Genomic DNA, 26,444 nt, shown 5'->3' with positions numbered 1-26,444 from the left:
GGTAATGGTGTAAGATGTCATCCTTGAAATGAATTGGATTGGAATTAAAAGAACGGATAAGGAATATTCTATTAAAAGAATAAGTAAAACTGCTTCTATAGTTTGATCAATTGCATACAAGAATGCATCATGAAATTATATTCAATCATTACACCATTGCACCAAAGCTACACTAATGACCGATTCCAATTTTTGAACATTTCCTACAAAGCTCCTTTTAATAAACCAAAAATAGTCGTTTTAGTCAATGTTTTTGCTAAGAAAATGGTCAAAAAAGCACTCTATATTTCTTTGTCTTATTGACACAATTTGAAAGGGCCACGCTACACAATTCGTAACTTTATATTACTTGATTTAAGCTTTCCAAAAAGTATATGTATGTGCCTTTTGGTCTGCTTCCTATTAGTAGTTATAGTTAGTGTGTATAAAAGTTAAAATGTTGAATAACTTTTTACGGAAAAGGCCAAACCGTGCACGGTCTTTAAAAAAAATGTGTAATTCTACGTTTTTTAGTAATCGTCTCGAACATAGTAGACACTGAAAATAATTGTGAAAAAAATTATGTACAAAAAAATGATTTTAAGTGGTTTCAAACGAAAAGGCTTCATATATCCGAAACTTTTTGCGTTAGATCTATAGCTTCTTTGGCAAAGTTTTTACTCGTTAGAAGTTCTAAAACTTTGTAAAAGACATTGTTTTTCTATCTCTTAAGGGAAAAAGTTGTTGAAATGAACTTGTATCGTAGTAGGCTTGGCACATTTTTTGTGATCAAATCACGAGTAATATTTTTATGAATGAGTTCTCCAAAGAAGATATGTATATCGGATCAACGGTTCAGCAGCTAGAGAATTAGGTTCACGTTTTTGTCGATTCAAACCACTGTGCTATGCAATCACTGTGAAAACCGACTTTTTAACCAAGGCCCGGAAGGTCGAATGTCATACACCATTTCGACTCAGCTCGACGAACTGAGCAAATGTCTGTGTGTGTATGAATGTATGTCTGTAACAAAAATGTGCACTCGATTTCCTCGGATCGGACTTTCAGTTCGAAAGTTACAGGGTAAAATGTGCAAAATGAAATAAGAACGCACAATCGATTTTTTCAGAGACCGCTCATCCAATTTTTACAATTTGAACCTAAGTTTGTGAAAATCGATCTCGCTACATTTAAGGAAAGTGAGGAAGTAATAAGCTTAGGCGTTGGTTTTCGGTTTTCTTTGTATCGTGTACGAAATTGAACAAAGCCCGCTTGTTTTTGCCATCGTTTATGAAAAAACACATGAAATTGAAAATTATATGGGGTTGAAGAACCATTTATTTGTTGGTTCAAATAAAAGGTTTTATTAAAACCCAATATAATTTTCCAATTAAATCCAATTCTCCAAAAGTAGAACTCATTTTGATTTCTCAGCGTTGCTTTAACCGATGTTCACAAATATTGATTTAAATTTAAGCTCAGATTGTTCTAAAACGCTACTGTGAAGTTTCATTCGGTTCCGACTTCCAGTTCAGCAATTACAGGGCGATGAGTGTCAAAGTTTTGAAACCGCTATATGACGATACAAAACCAGTAGGCACCGGTACGAGCTGGCACGGAAGAAGAAAACACAACTCGCCTTAACAAACAATGCACGTAGCGGGCTTTGTTCAATTTCGTACACGATATGAAGAAAACCGAAAACCAACACCTAAGGTGATTACTTACTCACTTTCCTTAAATGTAGCGAGATCGATTTGAAAATGCTTCAGAAGTTCATCCGAATATGACTTCCGGTTCCGGAATTACGTATTAAAAAATGTATAGTGTCACTTTAAGCGGCGAAGCTAAAAACGTGAAAAAATTCTAAATTGGTCTCGAAACTATTCCAACCGTTAGTCATTGTTATTAGACGGCCTATCAAACTAATTCCGGCTGCCCTGGTTCCCGATTTCCGATTCTGGATGCATCGAAAATAGAGTTTTTGAATACTCCAAAATTTACCACTGACTGTTTTCTGGTTTACCCGATTTTCTTGAATTTTGGTTTAAGTAGAAGGTATTATAATCCCAAATAAAATTACTGAATTTTATCTGGATCCGACTTTCGGTTCAAGAACTGCTGGGTTATGCGTTAAAAATTTTATACCGCTACATAAAACGACGAAGCCAAAGAGGGAAAATTTCGTTTCAATTAGGTTCAAAACTGTTCCAATTTGTAAGTCATATTGGTTGCTGGTGAAACGATTCAACTTCGGCTATACTAGTCCTCAAAAGTAGGTTTCAGAAGAATTTGAAATAGTGGTCAAAAACTGCAAAAAGGTTTTGGATAACACGGGTTTTCCGTCACACAGATGCAACCATTTTGCTTATTAACATACCCGCCGAGATGCAAATGTGCCTCATCCTTTCTTCCCATTTTCATACGTAATTTTTGCACACATTCCTCAACATTACCATGATTTTCAAAGTAAAACTGCACTATTTTCACGCGTTCCCCAAGCGTATACACAACCATTTTCGTTCAGCGGAGGATAAAACTAAATTACTGTCAAATCAGAAGTGACATTCGGGGCTTTGTTTGTATGTATGTGTGTATGTAATAAAAGTATGCACTCGAATTTCGTGGAGATGGCTAAATCGATTTTTTGGAACTTGGTTTGAAATGAAAGGCACTATAGTTCTATAGGCTGATATTGAATTTAACCAGAATCCGACGTCCTGTTCCGGAGTTACGAGGTAAAATGTGAATAAAAGATAACCAACAACAAGTGCATACGATTTTCTCAGAGAATTTTTCAACCAATTAAACACAAGCTTAGATTCAAATAAAAGATTTTGCAATTCCATAAAACCCTACTCAATTTCATCCGGATATGATAGCTGATGAGTATAATAAATTTAATTTTTAAACACGTGTTTTTGAACATGACACGAAAAAGTCGAGCCAAATACTGTTGATTCAATTGGACAGGTCTGGTTATTTCATGATTTTTTTTCTGGTTATTTATGATTTTGCCACCGTATCCTTTGTTTTTGTGTTGTCTTTCACGATATTTTGCGTCTTGCACGAAAGTTTTACTCAACTGCAGTTTTTTTACCTTATCGCTTACACGCTTATTGGATATAACTCAAAATTTGATTGGCGATTACTCAAATCCATAAACTGAAACAATCTGTCAACATTTGAGGTCTGATTTGATTAAAATTAACTCAAGTTATGAGTTCTCTCACATTTACTCAGGCGTTGTAGATTAGGCGTTGAGTTTCCAACTATTTGAGTGAAAAAAAATCTCACCGTCGTGTTGTTTGGTGTGTGTGTTGTTTAAATACAAACAGTTGTCAAGAATATATCGAATAAATTTCTTTCTTTATATTTTTTTCCATTTCTGAGCCTATCAGATGAGCAGCCAACATAAGACGTAAAGAAGAGCTAACATAATGTTATAGAATCAATAAATCTTTGATAACGAGTTTTAACTGGAATTATTCTTTTAAATCTAAAATTTTAATTTAATCAATTGATTAAAATTTCCATAATAGCTCGCATGCATGATCACTGATAATTTGGCTAATTTCTTTCCAAAAGCGACGAAAATTTCGGTAATTGATAGTCTTCCCGAAACTGGAAATCCCGGTAATGGCAAATTACCTTTTAAATGAAAAATACCGTCAGTTGTTTTAATGTTTGCCAAGCAGTTCACATTTCGGCAAAGCAAAAAAAAATTTAGTGTGTAGGATTCTTCTTGAAAACTTTTTTTCTCCCGATCGACAATTGAACGTTCGTTGCATTATTTTAAAACACGAGATATTGTAGATTGTACAACTCTTAACTTCCTGCCGATGACAAGATGAGAAAAATCCGGATTTTCAAGATGCGTGAGCAAAATTATTTTGCGCCGTAGCTAATTTTCGCAACGGTTGCAAAACTATTACTATCACTTTCACATTGAACAGATTTCACCCAAATTTTCAATTGAAAATATCTAATGGGTAAAAGGATAGAGATGCAATTTGATTCCGTACACCCATTATTTTTGATTTGGTGAGGAATGAGCATGTAAATTTATGTTTACAATCTCCGATTGTCAAAAATTGAGTATCAAAATTATTGAGCAGCGACTGTAGAATATCCGAGAAAGTAGCACCTCTGATTGTATTGTAGCATAGAAAATTTGATAGCTAATAATGCCCTAATAAACTCGATAAAGATGAATAGATGCATGTATTGAACAGCGAAAAAACGTTTCTTCGTTTTACTAACTCGTTTTTTATGCCATAAATATTGTGTATTGTTACGCCAAAGCCTTTCTTTCACTGTTGTTAGCAAGTAAGGAATTACTCGCGCAGTAAAAGATCTTGTGGAAAAGTTTTAATTTATTTTCATGATGTAGCTGGTATAATGTTAGGACGTTAGCACAAGAAGAATTATCGCTACCTTTAGTTTATGATCTTTCAAACGTCTTCTAAGCCCAGAAAGGTCTTTTGACTAAGAGATGAAAACTCTACAGAGCGACATAAAACCGATTCCATTTTTCGAACTGTGGCAATAAGTTGATGAAAAATAAAATCTACATTTTACTTCGTTTTACAGTTGGAGCTGGATCCGATGCTTGACAGAGCATATCCAACCATGTTTTATCATTCAAATTTTCCGACAAGTTATGCTAAAGGGCTTTCACAAAAAAGTGTCTTGAAAAAATTTTGTCAATGAAGCTGAAACAAAAATCAGTTTTAGTCAAGACATCATGGTCTTCGACAAGATGTTAGAAAAAAGTTATGGGTCTACTCAACCAGCCATTTTTCAGCATTTAACAAAATGGAAATGATCCGAAAGGTAGGTAATTGGGTGCCGTATTAATTGTAGCCAAAAGACGCCGTATTAATTGTAGCCTCCAAAGGCCGATCAGCACTTCTCCAATTATCGATGAAGACGAAAAATGGATCGATTCGTCCAAACTGGTTGAATGTTTCTTAACCCTTTCACGACCATAAGAGGTACAGGGCGAAATATGTCAGTACAAGACAATATTTTATCTATTGGGGGTATTAATTAAGAGAATTTCACCAGAAAAAAACATAGCAGGGTGCATAAGTTTCCTATAATATCATAGAAAATATTTTTCCCTATGATTCTTAGAAATAAATAAAAGAAGAGTTGGGTTTATTATATCGTAATCTAATTTATTGATTTTATTGCTTTAATTACCAGAATAGTAAAATAAATAGTTAGTTATGGCATTCTACGAAACGATTTCATTTACTTGTGGACTTTGCATATAACACATTTATTATGTGTTCTATTTTCTATACGTCATTTTGCACAAACTTTTCTAGTGCAATAAAGTATGATAGCTCTTTTTATTTATTCGTTCAGAAACACATTTATCGCCTTGGAAATAAGTTTTCTTTAACATTCAGTAAAAAAACATCGATTTAATAGTAATTGAAGAATCTATAACGATTTTCATAGAAGGGAAACATATTTCCCTTGAGGGGTTGAGAAGAAATATCCGTGAAATTACAGAAAAATGGAAAAAAGTAGTTGCTAGCGATTTACAATACTTTAGACATTTAATTTGTAGCCATTTTTTGTCAATGAAGTTTTGAATTTCGAAGAAAGAAAAAACGGCACGAACTTATTAATATTCTTAACATCATACGCAATAATGAACACAAAAGAATTATATGAGTTTTGGTTTATTCACCCTGATTATGAATTTCGTTCGAAGCTGAATATTTTGATCGAATGCGAATTTTTTCGAATTTCAACAGGAAAATTTTTATATTCGATCGAAATATCCTGATTCGATCGAAATACAGAATCGAGGTGATTCACTTTATCCTAAACAGAAACTAAACATTACCCAGATAAGAAAGTTTGATTGAATGTGTTTATATCAGTTCGCATTAATCTTGTATCAAATTTGACCGTCCAGAATAGAATCTGTTGATGAGAACTTTTCTATGCAATTCCTTCCAAAAATTAATGTGCGTTAAGACGATTTTTATGATAAAAGTTTTGTTTCGCTAATTGGTTCCCGCCGCAAAAACCCCATAAAAAGTGTTTCGACACACAAAACATTGTTTCCCCAGGGATCTCCATCAGAAAACACACACACACACACACACAAAAAGTGTCCTCGATCATGAAACAAAGTATAAACAAAATTGCCAACGTATGGAAGGTTATAGCGTGATTGCAATTAATGAACCTTTTTCGCTCCGTGAACCCTGAAACGAGGAGAAAAACAACCAAAACATGCCATTGTCTAAAACTTTTCACGATTTCCGTGCACAATACCAGGGGGGCTCCCCGTTTTCCGATCTTCTTCGTTAAGTGGTGAAGTACTGGGAGTTCTGGTCCCCGCCTGCCGATGGGCTAATAGTTCTTCTAACTACGGCGCGTGCATTTGCCATCCCCTTCGCAGTTGACCTAGTTCAAACTTTTGACAATTCTAAGCATGTAAAGCAATGTGACTTGGCACCTGGGTGTTTGTTGCCTTCGATACCGATTCGCGTTACGCGGGAAGCATTGATTAAACAATCAAATGGCTCGGCCTGCCCTATCCCCTATCCTATGCCTACGCCTCGTGTAGTTTCCATCGAAATTATTCACTATTTACACGGTCACCAAGAGAAACGGTACATTCCGGAATTGGAGGTTGTTTTGATTTCGATGATTGAGTAAACAGTTGATAATAATGTGGAACTCTCCTTTTGGGGTCTGAAAAATAGACGACGCAAATTGTTTGCAACGGAATTCTTCCCACCTGTCATATATAGAAAAGTTCCGATCAGTGCCTACTTGTCTGGTTTCTTTATTGTTCAAACCAAGGTAATTCTTAGTGTCATTTTAAGTAAAAAGTGGCTATAGGAAGTTAGTGTTGTGAAATATTGGTTGAAAAATAAATTCAATAATTAAATTACACGCCTAGTTACTGTTACTAACAAATGTAAAGAAGTGTTAAGTGTATGTGTGAGTAAAATGTGTTAGGAATGTGAAAATGGATAACAAGGAAGGAAACTCCACAGCTACGACTGTTTATAGACTTTTGCAGGTAAGCATCGGAATAATGTAAAAATATTCTCTAATAACCTACATATTCCTTTCGATATACGTTTTGAAAATAACAAGACAATGATGAGTGTTAGTGTTTTTAGTCTTTTTTTTTTTTATTATTTCGAGACAAATTGATCAAAATGTTTATAATCAATTGTACAATGAGATGTATTATAACCTGCTCATAACTAAAGTCGCGTTTTGAATAAACGATGTAAATAATTCTGTTCACTCGGTTGTCTAGGAATATTGTTACACAAAAATGCTGATCTAGAGAGCTTCATTTTCATGGAAAACTTTCATCGATTCGATAGCTATTGCTATCATACTCAAAAACAGCTAAACAAACAAGTAATGTTTATTCAAAACAACAAAATATGTAAATAAGGGACCCTTAAAATGCCGTGTACGGTGTAAGAGGCACCTAAGGGTTGAGGACAGTACCGTAAAGTGGTAGGTTGTTTGCTATTTTCCCGTTTCAAAATAAGTTTTCTTGAAAACGGTGCAGAATATAGAAAAACCTACCTGACAACAGAGATGGCATTTCACCAGAGAGATACACGCTAGAGTCAGATTTTTGCAACACCGAGGATGAAAAAAACGAAGCACCGCACAAAGCGGAAAGCGCACTTCTTCTCAGTGTCGAATAGACAGCATTTGAGTGTGTGCTTGTGGTTAAAGCAGCTGGCGCGAGTGAAACACATTCTCTTCGCATGAATCGCTCACACGCGCTCTCGTCTAAATACACCCAAGTGACCACTGGCGTGTGATGTTGAGCGAACACTTCTGTGAACTTCAATTAATAGAGAGTAGATCTGGCCTTGCTTTGAAAAATTTGCAAGGAAAACCGAAAATTTTACGATAAATTGTTTTATTTTGCTGATTTTGCGTGTCCACGCTTCATCTACGCAAACCATACAGCAGAGTGCTCACCGGCGTGTACACCTCTGTGAAAGTATCTGCATCCACCTCAGAGAATTTATTAGCTAATGCTCTAGCACTTTGGTGCGATTCAGTGGAAGAGGTAAAAGGAAATAAACAAACGCACTCATGATGCGTGTACACTTTACACAACTGTGGTGTATAAATGTGAAAGAGAAGAGCTCTCGTTGAAGTTGTCAGTGCGAGGGGAGAAATTTTGCTTGCTCTTCGTCACACAGAGGAGATAGACATCTCTGCCTGACAATGTCTTCGAAATTTAGTCGACAATATTCTGTGAAATTTTCAGAATGATTCATTGAGTTTAGCGGTCGTGTTGTATATTTTTCTGACTGAAGAACTGCTGAAAATGGAAATGCATACCGCTACTTGTTCATCGAATATCTCGGCTTTGAAGGCTTGTATCATAAATCTACCACGTCTAACACGTCTACACCAGCCGCTACAAGACAGAATGTAAACAATGAATACAGCTGAAAATTTCACCATACATTAGGGACATATGTACCAACACAACAAAAAAAAATTTTTTGACCACCGGACTCTCCAGACGCGCGCAATTAAAAAATTCCGGGAACTTTTTGAACAGACCTCGTATGTTATCGCGATAAAAATAAAGTCTTTTATTTTTCTGTGAAACAAAGTCAGTTTCAATGCATCCGCCATTTTTTCGCTTTGGTTTCCTGATAGCATTCTGAAAAAGGAGAGAGAAACAAAATTGACTCGGCAAGGCTGCCAAACACACAGTCATTCAATCTTTGCGAAAGTTGAATATTTTTTCATTGTTCATTGGAATCCATGTAATGTCCAACCCATACGATAGATTAAGGTGATAAAACTTCTCATCAACATAATAAAATGTATGCTGGCAACCCGGTACAGTTTGCTCATATACGAGAGAGTACAAGAGAAATACGATGTGCAAAGGGAATTGAGCGAGCCACGTGGTCGATATAAAACTCAACACGCGACCCTCTGTCCTCAGACCTTAAAGCCTATAACATGACTAAACAGCTTTCTACAGAATTAGATTACCCTTTTTGCCTTTCTCATATAGAAAGGTTATGCAATCACTGTGAAAACCGACTTCTGAACCGAGGCCCGGAGAGCCGAGTGTCATATATCATTCGACTCAGTTCGTCGAGTACGCAAAATGTCTGTGTGTGTGTGTTTTCTCAGAGACGGCTAAACCCATTCTCACAAACTTGGATTCAAATGAAAGATACAACTGTCCTATACAAAGTTTCTGAATTTTATTTTTATCCGACTTCCGGTTCCGGAGTTGCAGGATGATTAGTGAGAAAATTCTTATTTCAAATTACATCCTCACTTTTCTCAGAGATGGCGTGACCGATTAGAACAAACTTAGATTTAAATCAAAGGTATCATGGTCCCATACGAAACAGCCAATTTTCATCCGGATCCGATTTCCGGTTCCGGAATTATATGGTGAAGTGTGTTAAAAATTGAATACTGTTAATTGATGCGGCGAAACACAGAACGTAACAAATTTCTTAGCTTGCTTCGAAACTATTCCAATCGGTAATCATTGTCAATAGTTAAACTGTCGAATAACTCGATTCCGGCTATGCTGGTTCTCGTTTTCTGATTCCGGAATCATCGGACATAAAAAGTAACATAATTTCTAAACTTGCCTCAAAACTCTTCCAATCGGTTGTCATTGTCAGTAGACTGCCAAACATTAATTTGGCTTTCCTTTTTCTTGGGCTTTTGATGAACGACCGAAGATGTAACAATAGACTCAAAAATGTATCCCAGTCACTTTTCTCGAACCACCTTCGATTAAACCGGTTCCCAGATTCCGGTTTCGGAAGTACCTTTATTCGTTTCCTCAGAGATGGCCTTACCGACCTGAGTATCTTTTCACACTATAGGTTAAACTAGTTTATGGACAAACCTTTTTGTCTTTCAAGAATCAAAGAAAATTATTTTGAAGCATACCACACAACTATATTTGCGAATATGTGAGGTATTAGAAAGGTGTCATTACACTACTAGGTGGATTAAAACAGGTTTTTTTTCCATCACTAATAGTTATAATTATTTACACAACAACATTTATTCTAAATTGTATAGGTAAGTGAGAAATGGGGTTGAGTAGGAAATGTAACTTTTCGGGTAAGGTATCAAATGTCATGCGCTACTGCTATCTATTTGTACCGACGGTAAGCAAATCTTCCTGTTATACCGACGCATGCAGGCCTGTTTTTGAGCTCTTTGAAATTTGTTAAAGTTTTTAATGAAAATGGGTTTTGATACATTTTACACATTTACTGTTTTTGGGCTAAAATGGTTACAAGTACACTAGAACTATTCTGTGAAGTCTTGTTTTTGATAACGCATTCCTTCTTATTCATATATTCATACATTGTTAAAAAATCTTCAAATCATTGTAATTGTGTCTTATGTATATAGGGTAAGGGCTCCCTATTTCATCTCATTTGTAAGGACGTTACCTTACAAACCGATTTAGCCACCAAAATCACTACGATTTTTTCATATTTCTGCTTAATTCGCCTTGTTCCACATTAGGAATTGATTCACATTCCTTGGAAATTAAAATAATAATTAAAAAAACAGCTAAAAACACTTCTGATATGTTCACTACTGTGCTCCTAATTTCATCTCAAAGGTTTTATATTCATCCTATCGTTGATCCTTTATTCATCCCATAAATTAGCAATGGCGACAGCAATCAAAACCAAAATATTGCACTATTACACTATGACACAACACATATTTTAAAAAACAGTTTGGAATCATGTCGATGTTTAAAATTTTTTGGATCGTTTTTATTACCTTTCGTTTCAAACTTAAAATTTTACTCTGCAGTTAATTTGGAAAACTTAAAAAAAAACAAAAAAAGAATTGTTACTATTTAGGCATTAGGCCTTCTAAAAACAAAATGCAGAACCAGAGAGTCCATTCATACAGATTTATCTGTATTGCATAGATTTTTGCGTTCGCGTTCGTTAAATCAGATTCCAAATTATCTAAATTTAATATAGATTTTTAAAAATTTATAAAAAGTGAGAAGTAAAACGTTAGACTTTTCTCTCTGAATATCTATTGATTACAGTACTTCTTTAAAAGTTTATTAATCAACGGACAAATCACATGATAAAATGGTAATCTTTTGTGCAAATGTTTGATGATGAACACTGATAAAAATTTCTATTAAAATTTAAAACCGATTTGAATTTGATTTGAAATTGAATTTGATTCATTTTATTAGTGAGAACAGATAGAGAAGATTCATATTTTCTATGAAAATATCTGGCATCTCTGTGCACAGCCGATGAAACACACACATTTAACAGTGTTATGGTGACGTATAGCGGAGAGAAACCAGTGCTACTAGATTTGGCACAATGGTTATTTGATTAGTATTTAACACGCTCTATTTGGTAATATTAGTATCCGAAACAGTTATATTTATATATAAATATCAATGATATAATTAAACTAATGTCACGGATACCAAAAAAATACTTGTTGATGATAATTTCAAGAAGAAAAAATAAACTTTTTTATTTAACAATATGAGAAAACTTGGCAACCTATGCGATATGAAATGAGTTGAAAACAAAGCGCAATCAAGTGAATTAAGTGCAAATTTTCATCTCATATTTTTCATTGCTTTTATTTCAGAAGTCTTTATTCGTTGAATAAACAAGTGGAAAGTGAACATTACTAACTATAAAGTCATCCAACATTGAATAGTGGTGCAATTATGTGAAATAGTGATCATGTTTTGAGACGAATCGATTATTAAATATTCAGAAACATGATGAATTGTAAAACTTCAGACGAAAGTGGTTCCTAAATCAAAAAGTGAGCTTATTTTAAATGAAAAAAGCGATCGTTGAAGGTTTTTTAACTATTTTTTTCAATTGGAAAGTGTGGCAAAACCTAGAATAAATGTTTTAAAACGTTCCACAGTTTTGTTCAGGTACGTTTAAAGATATGATTAATGTTCAAAGTTATGAGGTGAAGGAATGAGATGGAAATTGGAGCTGAGATGAAATAGAGAGCCCTTACCGTAATTACTTGAAAATTTTTTGATTATAAAAACGTTTGTTGGAAATCATTTATTTTATAATTGACTTAAATATCTGAAGAAAAGATCATAATATAGGGGAGACCTGGGCAAAAGTGGACACTTTTTGGGAATTAAAAAAAAAGCATTCATTTGGAGTACCGAATCTCGAGATACCTTAATTTCAACCTTGCGTGAGACTAACGTCTCAACCTACAGCTAACTGACGTCTGTCTGTCACACGAAAGCGTGTTTTCAACGTCAATCCGTGGATCGAAATAATTGAGGGTTTATAAGATATACAAGCTGTCCGGTACGGTTCAGCCCCAGTCTCACCTATTAAATTCTTGAGTTTCGCATCTGCTTCTTAAACATCAGCCAGGACACGGTATCCCGTGAAATATCCTTAAAGCGTCACACATACAGCTCGATTTAAAATGATTTAAACACTGATGAGACGAAGTCAAAACGAGAATAAAAAGAAAAATTAGTTATTTTCTAGAATTCACGTTCTTGGCGAAAGATAGCCAATTGAGTTTTCAATTTACTCACAGTGACCTTTCTCGTGTAAGTAGCCGTTCACGAAATATTTTTACAAGAACTCTGATTCCTGTTGAATTCCACCCGTTTTCTTAAGAACATTGTAGCTCGATGTTTTTTGTACAATAATGGTGTCAAAGAAGAAACAGTTCTACGAAATTGATTGAGCATTCTAGAAACAGTTTACATGGAAAAAATCGAACACTTTTTCAAGATTTTAAAAATTAACCGATAAAACCAAATTAAAAAAAAATCTCTTCATTTTATTAAATAACTTTATTCAATCACTAAATGTCTTGAATTTTATCCCGATCCGACTTTCGGTTCCGAAACTACAGAGTGATATGCACAAAAAAACATGAAACAAAAATGTCACTCACTTTTCTTAGAACGGTTTTCACAAACTCAGATTCAAACCAAAGGTCTTAGGGCCCTACAGCTTGCTATTGAATTTCAGCTTTATCTGACTTCCGGTTCCGGAATTAGAAGGCAATATGTGCAAATCTATGCGAAAATGCGCGTTCAATTTTCTCGGAAATTTCTCAAACGATTTCTACGAACTAAGATAAAAATAAAAGGTCTTGAAATTCTTTGAAATGTCCCCGAGAAGTATATCCAGATCCGACTGGAAGAGTCGGCGGACCGCAGATCAATAATAGGTTGTACTATGGTATAGTCAGACCTATCATTTGAATTAATGTTTCGTGCAGTGAGTCAAAAGTTTTTCCAGATGGAAGCCGAGAGGAGACAAAAAATTCTGCACTCCCACTTTGATAGTCCAACGTGGTCCACAATAAAAATCTCAAAAACGTTGAAAATCGCCAAATCAACCGTGTATGATGTGCTCATAAATTTTGAGGAAGTGAAAGAGCGTGGATCGAGTGCCTCAAGGTAAGCGTCGTAGTAGGACATATGATCGCAGGCTGAACAAGAAGATGTTTAGAACCCTGGATTCTCAGATTATGAAATCCCACAAAAAAACACAAAAATGCAAGCAGGATATTGTCTTATCGAGCCAGCAAGCAATTAAACAGAACGTTGAAGCAAAGTTTCGACACCAAAACTTGAGCTCGGAAGTTGTATCAGCCCGTTTCGACGAAGTACGAGAACGAAGATGATTTGGTAAGTGATATGCTGCTGCGGATCAAAGATCAAACTGTTCGTGACGAATAGGACAATGGAATCGAAGCTGTACAAGGACGAATGCTTCAAAATCGCGTACTTTTCATTCGAAGTATAAAAGTCCCTTGAATATTTGGGAAGATTTCGTGAGTTGCCACTACAGCTGGAAAGCCATCCAGTGGTACTGCGATAATAAAGCTTGCTTCATTCAGAATTGGAACAAATTTTTGCTTATATTGTGGCACTCCTGGTGGAAGGATTTGGAAGTTCTTGGCGCCCACGTGTCGGGAATTTTATCAGCTTCACTAATGATTTGTGACATTCCACAAATCGACTGTACTTTGTAAACAATCAACATGGAAGCCGAAAGAAGGGAAAAGATTGTGCACAGTTCTTTGGAAAATCCATTGTGGTCTGCATCTAGGCTAGCTAAGCAGCTGAAATTGCCCAGAAATACCGTATGGCGCGTTATCAAACGGTATAAGGAAACATTGACGACGTTTCGGAAGCCTCAAGCCAATCGTCGGAGTGGAACTGTTGACCGGAAACTGCGTGGTAAGATTTTGAAGACGATTAAGAGGAATCCTAATCTGTCGGACCGTGATTTGGCCAGAAAATTCGGTGCTGCCCCCTGTACCGTGAGGAGAACTCGACTCCGGGAAGGAATCAAGTCGTATTGAGCTAGCAAACAGCTAAATCGGACCATAAAACAGAATAGTGTGGCCAAAATTCGTGCTCGGAAACTATATGACCAGGTGCTGACCAAGTTCGACGGGTGTCTTCTGATGGACGATGAAACCTTTGTCAAGGCTGACTTCGAGCGAATCCCAGGTCAAAAATTTTACTTGGCAACGGCTGGGGGGGATGTTCAAGCCAAATTAAAATTTGTTTTTACCGACAAAATTGCAAGAAAATTTATGATTTGGCAGGGCATTTGCATCTGTGGCAATAAAACGAAAGTTTTCGTTACATATAAGACAATAACATCGAAACTACACCAAAAAGAGTGTCTTCAAAAACGAAATTTGCCGTTCATTCGATCCCACGACCATCCCGTAATGTTTTGGCCAGATTTGGCAAGCTGTCATTACAGCAAAGTCGTTCAAGAGTGGTTTGCGGAGAAAGGGGTTCAGTTTGTTCCGAAAAACCTTAACCCACCCAACTGCCTCCAGTTCCGCCCTATTGAGAAATACTGGGCCATTATGAAGAGGAGACCCAAGGCAAAGGGAAAGGTTTTTTTTTTTTTATTCATTAATAATATATTTAAAGGCACACTGCTAATGCTCTAAGATGCCAAGAGTATTTTCTTATCTTGATTAACGACTAACTTAAAACTAGGGTATTATCATTAGGGTAGTGACGTATTCCGGTCGCAATGGTCGATTCTGGCAGATTCAGTTGCAGTTGCAGTTGGCGATCGGTAATGGTCGATGGATTGAATGTAATACGAGTGTCTTCCAGATGACGATTCTACGTGGGTCCGCGAGAAACACCCCCAGGCCACGGATACCCGTCGGGTGGTCCGCATGTTGGTCATCGATTGGAGCAGTTTTCCGTGGACGATGATGGTGATGTTACCTAAGAGATTGAAAGAAACATGGAGAAGTAATTTTGTGGAAAACGGAGTGAAAAAAGGGAGTATGGGAACGAATGACTGAATACGACAAAGATCTAATTAGTTGACATCGAGATGGTGGAGAAACGGAGGAAAAGGGAACGAAAAAATTAGTGACAGCAAAAAGATCTTGTTATTTTCGACAGAGATGGTGGACAGACTAGGGATTGGGAGAATCGGGCGAATGTTAGTCTCGAACCTATAGGTGAAGATTATTCTTAGCCTCGACAAGAGAGAGGATATTACGAGTTACACTTGTATATTAATGTGTTTAAGGTACTGGTATATTAGAAGCATATATAAACTATCCCGACTCGCCAACACATCCCGAACCGGAACCTCAGGCGGTCTACCTCGGGCCCTAAGGGATTCCAGTAGCTGCGACCTGACGTCACGATACTCTACGCACGACCACACGACATGCTCGATGTCCTGATAACCGTCGCCACAGGTGCAGAGACCGCTCTCCGCGAGCCCAATACGCCGGAGATGTGCGTTGAAGGTGTAGTGATTTGACATGAGCCGCGACATAACACGAATGAAATCGCGACTCACGTTCATCCCCCTGAACCAAGGTTTCGTCGATACCTTAGGGATAATGGAGTGTAGCCATCGTCCCAGTTCGTCATTGCTCCATGAAGTTTGCCAACTTTCGAGAGTTTTCTGACGAGAGATTCTGAAAAATTCATTGAAGCATATTGGTCTTTCATAAATATCACCTTCTAATGCGCCCACTTTAGCCAATGAGTCTGCCTGTTCATTGCCTGGAATGGAACAATGCGAAGGGACCCAGACTAACGATATTGAATAAGACCGTCCAGATAAAGTTCTCAAATGTTCCCGTATTTTCCCCAGGAAATATGGGGGATACTTTCCTGGCTTCATTGCCCGAAGAGCTTCTATTGAGCTTAGACTGTCCGTGACAATGAAGTAATGGTCTTTGGGCAAGGTTTCAATGATCTCAAGAGTGTACTGAATGGCAGCTAGTTCTGCGACGTAAACTGAAGCTGGATCACTGAGTTTGTAAGAAGCGGTGATGTTTTGATTGAAGATGCCGAAGCCTGTGGACTCGTTGATGTATGATCCGTCAGTGTAGAATATCTTTTCACAGTTGACTGTTCTGAATTTGTTATAAAAAATATTGGGGGCCACTTGAGGGCGTACGTGATCCGGAATTCCACGAATCTCTTCTCTCATGGATGTGTCGAAAAATACAGTGGAATCAGAAGTATCCAAGAATAGGACACGGTTGGGCACAAACGAAGAAGGGTTAATATTCTGAGCCATGTAATCAAAATACAAGGACATAAAACGGGTCTGAGAATTGAGCTCGACAAGCCTTTCGAAGTTTTCAATCACCTTCGGATTCAAGATTTCGCATCGGATTAGCAATCGATATGAGAGATCCCAGAATCGGTTTTTCAACGGTAAGACGCCCGCCAACACTTCGAGACTCATCGTATGAGTTGACTGCATGCAACCTAAGGAAATACGCAAGCAACGATACTGGATTCTTTCCAGCTTGATGAAATGAGTGTTCGCCGCGGATCGGAAGCAAAAGCATCCATATTCCATAACGGACAATATCGTTGTTTGGTACAACCTGATCAGGTCTCCTGGATGGGCACCCCACCACGATCCGGTTATCGTACGAAGAAAGTTGATTCTCCGTTGGCATTTTTGTTTCAGATATCTAATGTGACATCCCCAGGTGCCTTTGGAGTCGAACCAGACCCCGAGATATTTAAATGTGAAGACCTGAGCTATGGTTTCACCCCCTAGTTGAAGCTGTAATTGTGCTGGTTCTCGCTTCCTTGAAAATACAACTAGCTCAGTTTTCTCCGTAGAGAACTCGATACCCATTTGAAGAGCCCATGTCGACAAGTTGTCGAGGGTATCTTGTAATGGTCCTTGGAGATCGGCAGCTTTGGGTCCTATAATAGACACAACGCTGTCGTCGGCAAGTTGTCTTAGCGTGCAAGATGTGTTGATACATTCATCAATATTGCTTACGTAAAAATTGTATAAAAGGGGGCTTAAACATGAGCCCTGAGGAAGACCCATGTAACTGAATCGTATTGTCGACAAATCACCATGCGCGAAATACATGTGTTTCTCGGACAATAGATTATACAAAAAGTTATTCAAAATTGGTGAAAGACCATGCTGATGCAACTTCTCAGATAGGATGTTTATGGAAACTGAGTCAAAGGCCCCCTTGATGTCGAGGAAAACTGACGCCATTTGTTCTTTACGAGCAAATGCCATTTGAATTTCTGTTGAGAGCAACGCAAGACAATCGTTCGTTCCTTTGCCCCTGCGGAAACCAAATTGTGTATCTGAAAGCAAGCCATTAGTCTCCACCCAATTGTCAAGACGAAAGAGAATCATTTTTTCGAACAATTTCCGGATGCAGGAAAGCATAGCAATCGGCCGATACGAATTGTGATCGGAGGCTGGTTTTCCTGGTTTTTGGATGGCGATCACTCGCACTTGTCTCCAGTCGTGTGGGACAATATTACCCGTAAGAAACTTGTTAAATAAATTCAACAAGCGCCTTTTCGCAGGGTCAGGGAGATTTTTCAACAAGTTGAATTTAATTCTGTCTAGCCCCGGGGCTTTATTGTTACACGACAAGAGTGCGAGTGAGAACTCTACCATCGAAAACGGTGTTTCGTTTGTATTTGATGTCGCGGCGCGGGTGGTCTTCTGTTCCGGAACAGAGTCTGGGCATACTTTTTTAGCGAAATCGAATATCCAGCGGTTGGAATATTCCTCGCTTTCATTCGTGGCGTTTTGGTTGCGCATTCGTCGGGCTGTGTTCCAAAGAGTGCTCATCGATGTTTCTTTTGATAATCCTTCAACAAACCGTCGCCAATAACCAAGTTTCTTTGCTTTGACTAAGTTCTTCATTTGCTTGTCTAACGCCGCGTAATTCCGATAATTATCGGGTGTTCCATTTTTTCTGAACTTTTTGAACGCTAAAGATCTTTCCGCGTTCAGTGATGAGCACTCTTTGTCCCACCACAGGTTAGGAGGACGGATGTTGGTTTTCGCGCCAGGTACACGTTTCGTCTGAGCTTGAGTCGCGGTGTCGAGAATCAAGTCAGCCAACAACGTGTACTCCTCCTCCGGAGGAAGTTCTTGTGTTGATTCTAGTTTCTCAGATATCGAATTTGCGTAGTATTTCCAATCAATATTTCGTGTGAGGTCATACGAAAAATTGATTGTCTCCGATGGTCTTAATCCGTAGGCGATTGAAATTACGATAGGTAGATGGTCGCTACCGTGGGGATCGGGGATCACCTTCCACGTGCAATCCAACCGTAGCGAGGTCGAGCATAAGGATAAATCCAGCGCGCTTGGTCTTGCTGGTGGTGCGGGAATCCGTGTCATTTCTCCGGTATTCAAAATAGTCATATTGAAGTTATCGCAAAGATCATAGATCGCGGTTGATCTGTTGTCATCATGAAGACAACCCCATCCCGCACCGTGAGAGTTAAAGTCTCCTAAAACTAACGTCGGTGCGGGAAGAAGTTGCATGATACTGCTGAGCCAGTGGTACCCAACTGAGGCTCTAGGGGGAATGTAGATGGAAGCAATGCAAAGGTCCTTGCCTTTCATTGTGACATGACATGCGACAACTTCAATACCTGGTATCGATGGGAGGTTAATTCGATAGAAGGAGTAGCACTTTTTGATCCCCAAAAGTACTCCTCCGTAGGGATCGTCTCGATCCAGGCGAATAATGTTAAAATCGTGGAAGTTCAGGGAAACATCAGAAGTTAGCCAAGTTTCGCACAATGCAAATGCGTCACATTTCAGATTATTCACAAGAATTTTAAAAGAATCTATTTTTGGGATGATACTTCTACAATTCCACTGTAAAACAGTGATTGAATCCGTGACCTCGGTGGATGAGTTAGCCATCGAAGGATACGATCGCTGAAAGAAGGGGCCATTTTGCAGTCAACTGCTTCAAAAAAGTTCTAACTGTAGGTATCAAAGCCATAAACAGGCTTTTAAGGGGATCAGAGATATTGAAGGTGGTAAAAATCCAGTCCACAACATCAGAGAATTTTATGAGCCCAGCACCCAGCTGATTCTCTGTTGGGTTTTCAGGGGCACTTGGGGATTTTGGTGTCCCGGGAAGTGGTGGGAATTCCTTCTCAGAATTGAGTTTTCCGAAAACAGGAACTTTTTGCTTCGGAGCTTTTTCTCAACTACTCCTAAATATAAATGTTGGAGGCCCATCGGAAGACATCTTCGAACCCTTACTTGGGAGCTTATGAGAGGATTTGTTTACTCTTTTTCTAAAGCTATGAGGGACCGCCGAAGATGTACCTTCCAATGGGTCGTCAAACTCGCTCTCGTCAGTTGACAAGCAGGTATAGATGTTCGTTGATTGTTTAGGGGGTGTGGCAGTCTTGAGCATGTCAGCAAAGGAACGCTTGGAGTGTTCCTTCAGGGAACGCTTCATGTTATCCTTGCGCATTTTGTACGCAGGACATGCCATTAGGTCATGCGGACCCTCCTTACAGTAAAGACACTTTTCAGTGCGTTTACCGCAAGAGCCATCCGCATGAGACCCCCCACAGTTAGCACAACGGAGTTTATTGCAGCAATGGGATGTTGTGTGTCCCAGTTGCTTGCAGTTGGTGCAGTTCATTAAACGCGGAACAAAAAGACGAACAGGGAGGCGCACTCGGTCCAGGAGGACGTAGTTAGGTAAAGCCGAGCCAGCGAAGGTCACCCGATACGAGTCTGATTGGGGATATGATTTGGTACCATCCCCCGCGATCGACACTGAATGCAATCGCTTGCAATCCAGTATCTTTACGGTCTTAAGTAAGGGGTTTTTAAAGCAACCCATCCCGTACTTAAGAACGTCTTCGCATGTCAAACTGGCATCGGTGATCACGCCGTCAATCTCGACTTCACGAGCGGGGATGTACACACGATATTCCCGCGTAAAGAGCTCGCATTGAACGATCTCGTTAGCCTGTTTTGCACTGGTTAACGAGACCCTAAGCTTGTCTGGGCGCACCTTGTCGATACTCTTAACGGTAGAGTATCGCTTTGACAGTTCTCTCGATAATTGAAGAGTGTTCAATTTTTTTCCATTTAATTTGGGCCGGAAATAAACCGTATACGGTCCGGCCGGGAGTGCAAGTCCGTCGGGATAATTTTTAACGCGGGGTTTGTTGCTATTAGCAGTTGTATCCATTTCATTATCTGGTGGATCAGGATTATGTTTCTCAATGTTTATCATGACACGGAATTGTATCCGTGCGGGTAAGAGATCTGGGGTACTATCAGGTAATTTAAACGACAGATAAAATAGGAAAAGAGAATATTACTTATCTTAAACAATAGCCACCAATGCCTGGCCTTGGTTAATCGGTGTGCTCCGTAGCAAAGCTCGGCCGCTGGGGCCACGCGTTGATTGAATTGTAACTGTGCCCGTGTGCAAAAAAACCTCTAGGAGGAAAAAAGCACACAGCACCGGGTCACGGCACCACTCCAAACGTTCGATCACTATTTAAAGTCTACAGACTTGCACTAGCACTTGAAATCGCCTAACGGTATTGTTTCTATTGTTTCGTGTTTGTCTGGTACACTGCTCACAGTAACAAAAGATTAATCTTTGATTGACCTTGAAGCGGATTAGCACGGCTATATACACACTTGCTCTACCACGAATTAGCATCCGAACGGTACGACGGTCGCGTTAGGAATGAAAGGGAAAGGTTGTCAAAGACATCAATCAGATGACGACTTGGTGGAATAAGATAGCTAAAACGATATACGAAGAAGGTGTGCGCCGCCTAATGAGCCGTGTTACAGGAAAAATTCGAGAATTCCTTCGAAACCGTGACGAATAGACCCAAACCTCCATTTACGTAACTTATATATGTATATATGTATCAATATACGTACGCATGTGTGCAATTATTTGTATTTCATAATACGTATAAATATTGGTAAAGTAAAAGCGATCATTTATATGTATAAATATATACACATACATGCATGCGGGCGAGTGTGTAAGCATATATACATACATATATAAGATTCGTAAATGGAGGTTTGGGTGTAATTTTATCCGTATTTTTTCTTAAAAGTATGAAGAAAACGCTACATTTGTATAAAAAAAGGTCTTGAATTCAATAATAAATAACTGAAATACAGGCAATTGTCTTTGTTCCAATTCTATCTGAAGCAAGCTTTAATGTAGTTTTAGTCGATAAAAACATAAATCCACAAAACTACCCGCAGTTCCGGCTCATCGAGAGATTTGGCGCAATAATGAATCGGAAGCTTAGGAAAAGAGGTATTATGTGAGTTTATAAGTTAATAAAAACGATAAGACTTGAAGACATTCTATTGTCTTAATATAATATTCTGTTACAATCTGCGTTGTACCGAAAAAAAAACTTTTCCAAAACAGTTTGCGTATTTCGGGCGCGCACTGTACAAATGCGTATCATCGATGGCTGCATTTTCAGTAACACTTGACAGAAGGTGGGGAAGGAGCAAAAGTTTGAAAGAAAAGTCCATTGAAGACCGGTTCGGCCATCTTCGGGAAAAGTTAATAACATGAGGTTATCCTGTTTGAATACCAGTTTTTGAAAATCGGTTCAGTAATTTTTAAGGAAAGTTAGTGACATAATTTAATTTTTTGCCTTTCTCATATAGAAACGTTATGCAATCACTTTTCGACTCAGTTCGTCGAGTACGCAAAATGTGTGTGTGTGTGTGTAACATTTTTTGCACTCACTTTTCTCGTAGTTGGCTGAACCGATGTTCATTAATTTCATTAAATTAGATTTAAATGAAAGGTCTTGTAACCCTTCACAAAGTTCCTAAATTTTATTCGAATCCGACTTCCGGTTCCGCAATTACAGGGTGATATGTCCAAAAAAAAAAATGCAAATAATTGCACTTACTTTCCTCAGAGACGGCTGAACCGATTATTACAAACTTAGATTCAGATGAAAGGTACAATTGTCCTATACAAAGTTCTTGAATTTTATTTTGGTCCGATTTCCGGTTCCGGAGTTACAAGGGTGATTAGTGAAAAAAATCTTATTTTAACTTACTTACTCATTTTTCTCAGAGATGGCGTGACCGATTAATACTAACTTAGATTCAAATGAAAGGTATCATAGTCTCATACAAAACTGGTAAATTTCATCCGGATTCGACTTCAGGTTGCAGAATTAATAATGAATATTGGTTACCGTCACTTGAAGCGGCGAAACAAAACACGTAAAAACATTTCTTATCTTGCCTCGAAACTATTCCAATCGGTAGCTATTGTCAATAAACAACCTAACAAACCGATTCCGGCTATACTGGTTCTCGGTTTCTGATTCCGGAAGCACCGGAAATAAAAAAATAAAACAATTTCTAAACTTGTTATTTGGTTTTAGTTGCCGCATAATGTCTACTATATCAATTTTGATTGGTTCTTTTCGGCAAGCATTAACTGAGAGAGACGAAAGATATGAAATGAAAAGACGGATAGGTATTCTAGATTGAATCAGTTATAAATTTAGAACGGAAAAGCTAGCCTAGGCAGGCTCATATAAAGAAAGAAAGAAATGAATACTATTTTACCTTCTACTTGAGGGGGTCGAACACTAAATTCGAGTCCCCAAGTATGGTCGTGTAACAACTGTAGTTCTTCACCACACTATGCTACTGACACTACACTTGTTACACAACCATACTTGGGGACTCGAATTTAGTGTTCGACCCCCTCAAGTAGAAGGTAAAATAGAATTCATTTCTTTCTTCTGATCACGCCTATATGAGCCTGCCTAGTCTAACTTTTCCGTTCTAAATTTATAACTGATTCAATCTAGAATACCTATCCGTCTTTTCATTTCATATCTTTCGTCTCTCTCAGTTAATGCTTGCCGAAAAGAACCAATCAAAATCGATATAGTAATTTCTAAACTTGCCTCAAAACTATTTCAATCGGTAGTCATTGTCAGTAGACGGCCAAACATTAATTTGGATTTTTTCTTTTTGCGATATTCTCCTAACTAGAGATCATTTTTTGTAGAAACAGACAATGAAAATTATAGAATGATAGTACTCAAGGGAGTGCAAGGATGTGAAAATATAGAACGGGAAAATGAGACGTGACAGAGGGTCGTTTAAGCAAGCAGAAATCTTCTAGTATCTTAACTTTTACCTTCTACCAGAGGAGTTGGGCTTAGGCATCTGAACAATACGAATCACCCAAGTCTCTGGTATGTCGGAAAGTAGTGATAAAGGTCTTTTACCATTTACTATCCGAACCGGAAGTACTATCATTCTATAATTTTCATTGTCTGTTTCTACAAAAAATGATCTCTGGTTAGGAGAATATTGCAAAAAGAAAAAAGAAATATTGACTACTAAACTTAGTCGTTAAAAAGAAAAGAAAAAGAGTATTAATTTGGATTTCTTGTTTGTTCTTGGGTTTTTGAAGAATGACTGAAGAATGTAGCCATAGACTAAAAAATGGATTCCATGGACTTTTCTCGAACCAACTTCGATTATACCGGTTCCCAGATTCCGGTTTCGTAAGTATCTCTTTTCGTTTCTCCAAAGATGGCCTACCCGACCAAAGTACTGTTTCCCTCTGTAGGTTATACTAGTTTATGGACAAACCTTTTTGTGTTTTAAGGATCAAAGAAAATTATTTGAAGAATACCACACATTTATATTTGAGAATATGTGAGATATGAGAAAGGCATCATTATACCACTAGGTGGATTAAAACAGGCTTTTAGTACTTATCACCCTGTAATTCGAAAACTGGGAGTCGAATTTAGATGAAACTCAGGAACTTTATACGATAGCATAGGATTATCTTATTTGAATCCCAGTTTTTGGGAAACGGTTCAGTAATTTGTCAGAAAAGTTAGTGACATTATTTTATTATTTATTAAACATATTCCAGAATCGGAAGTTTCGGATCCAGATTTAAATAAAACTTAGTATGCTACCTTAAGACCATTTGAATATGAGTGAGAAAACTGGTTCAGCCATCTTCGAGAAAACTAAGACACTCGGAACATTTCACGATCCTGACGAACAGAGTCGAGCGATATAGGACACTCGGTCTTCAAAGACTAGATTCAAAATATTCTTTCCTTGAATAGGCTCCAACATACAAACCAATTTGCACCCTATCATTCTGCTACTAACATAGAAAGCGATAGCACCCAGTCGACATCGTTCTGTTGACCATATGATCAGTCTCAATTGCTCTATATTTAGGACTCGGTTTCAACCGTGATGTCAAAGAAAAACATTGAGCATCAAAAATATAATCATTGAAACAGTTCACTCGTTTATTGGATAGTATGATATAACACATTGAGCAGCACTTGCACATGTACTAATTACAACCACAAGCGTTGAAGAACAAATATATCCCCAGATGGATAGAATAATCGACGACCATTGAACCATTTGGCCCATCTGAAGTGCTTATTTGTAGTTGCAAAGTTTCTCAATGGAGCACTAGAAAACCATTGAGGCAGCAAATGATTTCATTTGCAAGTCATGGGAATGTGAGTTGAGCTGAAGCATCTGTTTGGTCACAAGTCTCAATGGTTAATGGAGCGTGAAGCCGGGTTCGGTTAGATGATCTATAGTAGTATGTTCCATTCAATTAAGATTATCTAATTTATGTCATGAGAGAATCAAATTTAGAATCAAAACATCTTATGATGATAGTGTGGAAAGAAACATTCTGTAATTAATGGAAGTTGAATCAAATTCAAATGTTATTTTACTTTCTTTCCCACCCACAGAGTCCGGCTCCCATCTGTATGTTCTACTTTGCCCATCCCTTCGGGATCTCATCACCGGCCGGGGAAGTAACTTCAAGGAAAACGACGGTTCAACGTCCTACCGAATGTGATTCATGTCAAAAGCAGGCAGTTCCACTACCGGCTTCCAAAAACGAACGACAAGTTCCGAATACGTTCACTGGAACCGAAGACCAGTTGAAAAAAGTTCCCAACGGTATGACAATGCATTGCGGGAAATCAACAGCTAAACAAATGAAATCGGAAAATCGTGCAAAATCCAAAAAGACCAAACACGGTCCCAACTGTACGGGAGCAGCAGCAGTGAAAACGATGACCGAAAGCTTCTCGATGAAACCACACTCGAAAAGTAAGAAACGTGCAAATTTAATCGAACTGGACTGCCGGCAGACTCCGCTGACGCCGTGGCCGAGCACTATTTGGAATCGGGATTTCCTGATTCCACCGCTGCTGCGAGTACTGGCCAAACAGCACGGTAAGTTGAACGTTTTGCGATAAGAGTGTTTATTCACTGGTGGATTTACAGCTGCGACGTGGTTGTGGGACGTTTACTCTTTTTACCACTCATAAACGTGTTCAATCATTATCATTGAGATTACTGCAACAGCTTGAGTGTGTGCTTTTAGAAGAAGGTGGTAAAAAGTAGGGTTAAATTCATAAGACTATGGGGAAGAAGTAAACGGTAAAAAGCAGAGTTGTATACGATATCAAATAAAAACAAACAGGTCAGAGATAGCAATCTTAAATAAAAATAATCCGAAATCGCATTCACCAACAAATCCCTGACTGATCTATTTGACCCGGACTGGTCCAATTAAACCACGCGTGTAAACCCAATCGGTAATTTTTTTTTCCTAGGTTGATACAACCTTCTTTGACATTCCTGTTAAGTTTGTGCGGGATATATCATTTAGTTTTGCTGGAAGATTTGTCATTTAGTTTTGCAGGAAGATTTATGAAACGCGTCGGTGCTAAGCTCGTACCGATGGAACTAAATTTTTTCGCATTATTGTGATTGAATTTTTGTCATTGCTAAGCCACCGTATTCGCCAGATTTGCCCCCCTGTGACTTTTTCCTATTTCCAAAACTAAAATATCCATTCTGGGGAACGCGCCATGACCAGAGCTGCTAAATGTCACTGTCAACGAGCAACTTTGCACGACGAAGATTGGAAAGTTTATGTCACTGGAGTGCTGCCAGCCAGGCTCTACCAATCATCATATATTGAGTGCCTGAGAGCCGATCTGTCATAACTTAAATTCTCTTAATATTACACTCACCAGAACGCTC

The 26,444-nt window shown here is 38.2% G+C and overlaps 1 protein-coding gene across 10 annotated transcripts in view; it reads left to right on the top strand.

Annotated features, from left to right (window-relative positions):
• The first annotated feature begins 6,430 nt into the window (after nt 1-6,430).
• Nucleotides 6,431-26,444, top strand: part of LOC131432101 (uncharacterized) — a 206,437-nt gene continuing 186,423 nt past the window's right edge. For 2 of the 10 annotated variants that reach the window (XM_058598185.1, XM_058598184.1), the window contains exons 1-2: nt 6,431-7,039; nt 25,136-25,628. In XM_058598185.1, the coding sequence (XP_058454168.1) occupies nt 6,986-7,039; nt 25,136-25,628 (547 nt within the window). In that variant the 5' untranslated portion in view covers nt 6,431-6,985. The remainder of the gene's footprint in view (nt 7,040-25,135; nt 25,629-26,444) is intronic. The other 8 variants (XM_058598187.1, XM_058598186.1, XM_058598179.1 and 5 more) reach the window with 6 other exon arrangements.

Source organism: Malaya genurostris, chromosome 2 (genome assembly GCF_030247185.1).
Source record: "Malaya genurostris strain Urasoe2022 chromosome 2, Malgen_1.1, whole genome shotgun sequence".
Lineage (NCBI taxonomy): Eukaryota > Metazoa > Arthropoda > Insecta > Diptera > Culicidae > Malaya > Malaya genurostris.
This window is presented reverse-complemented; position numbering and strand designations above follow the sequence as displayed.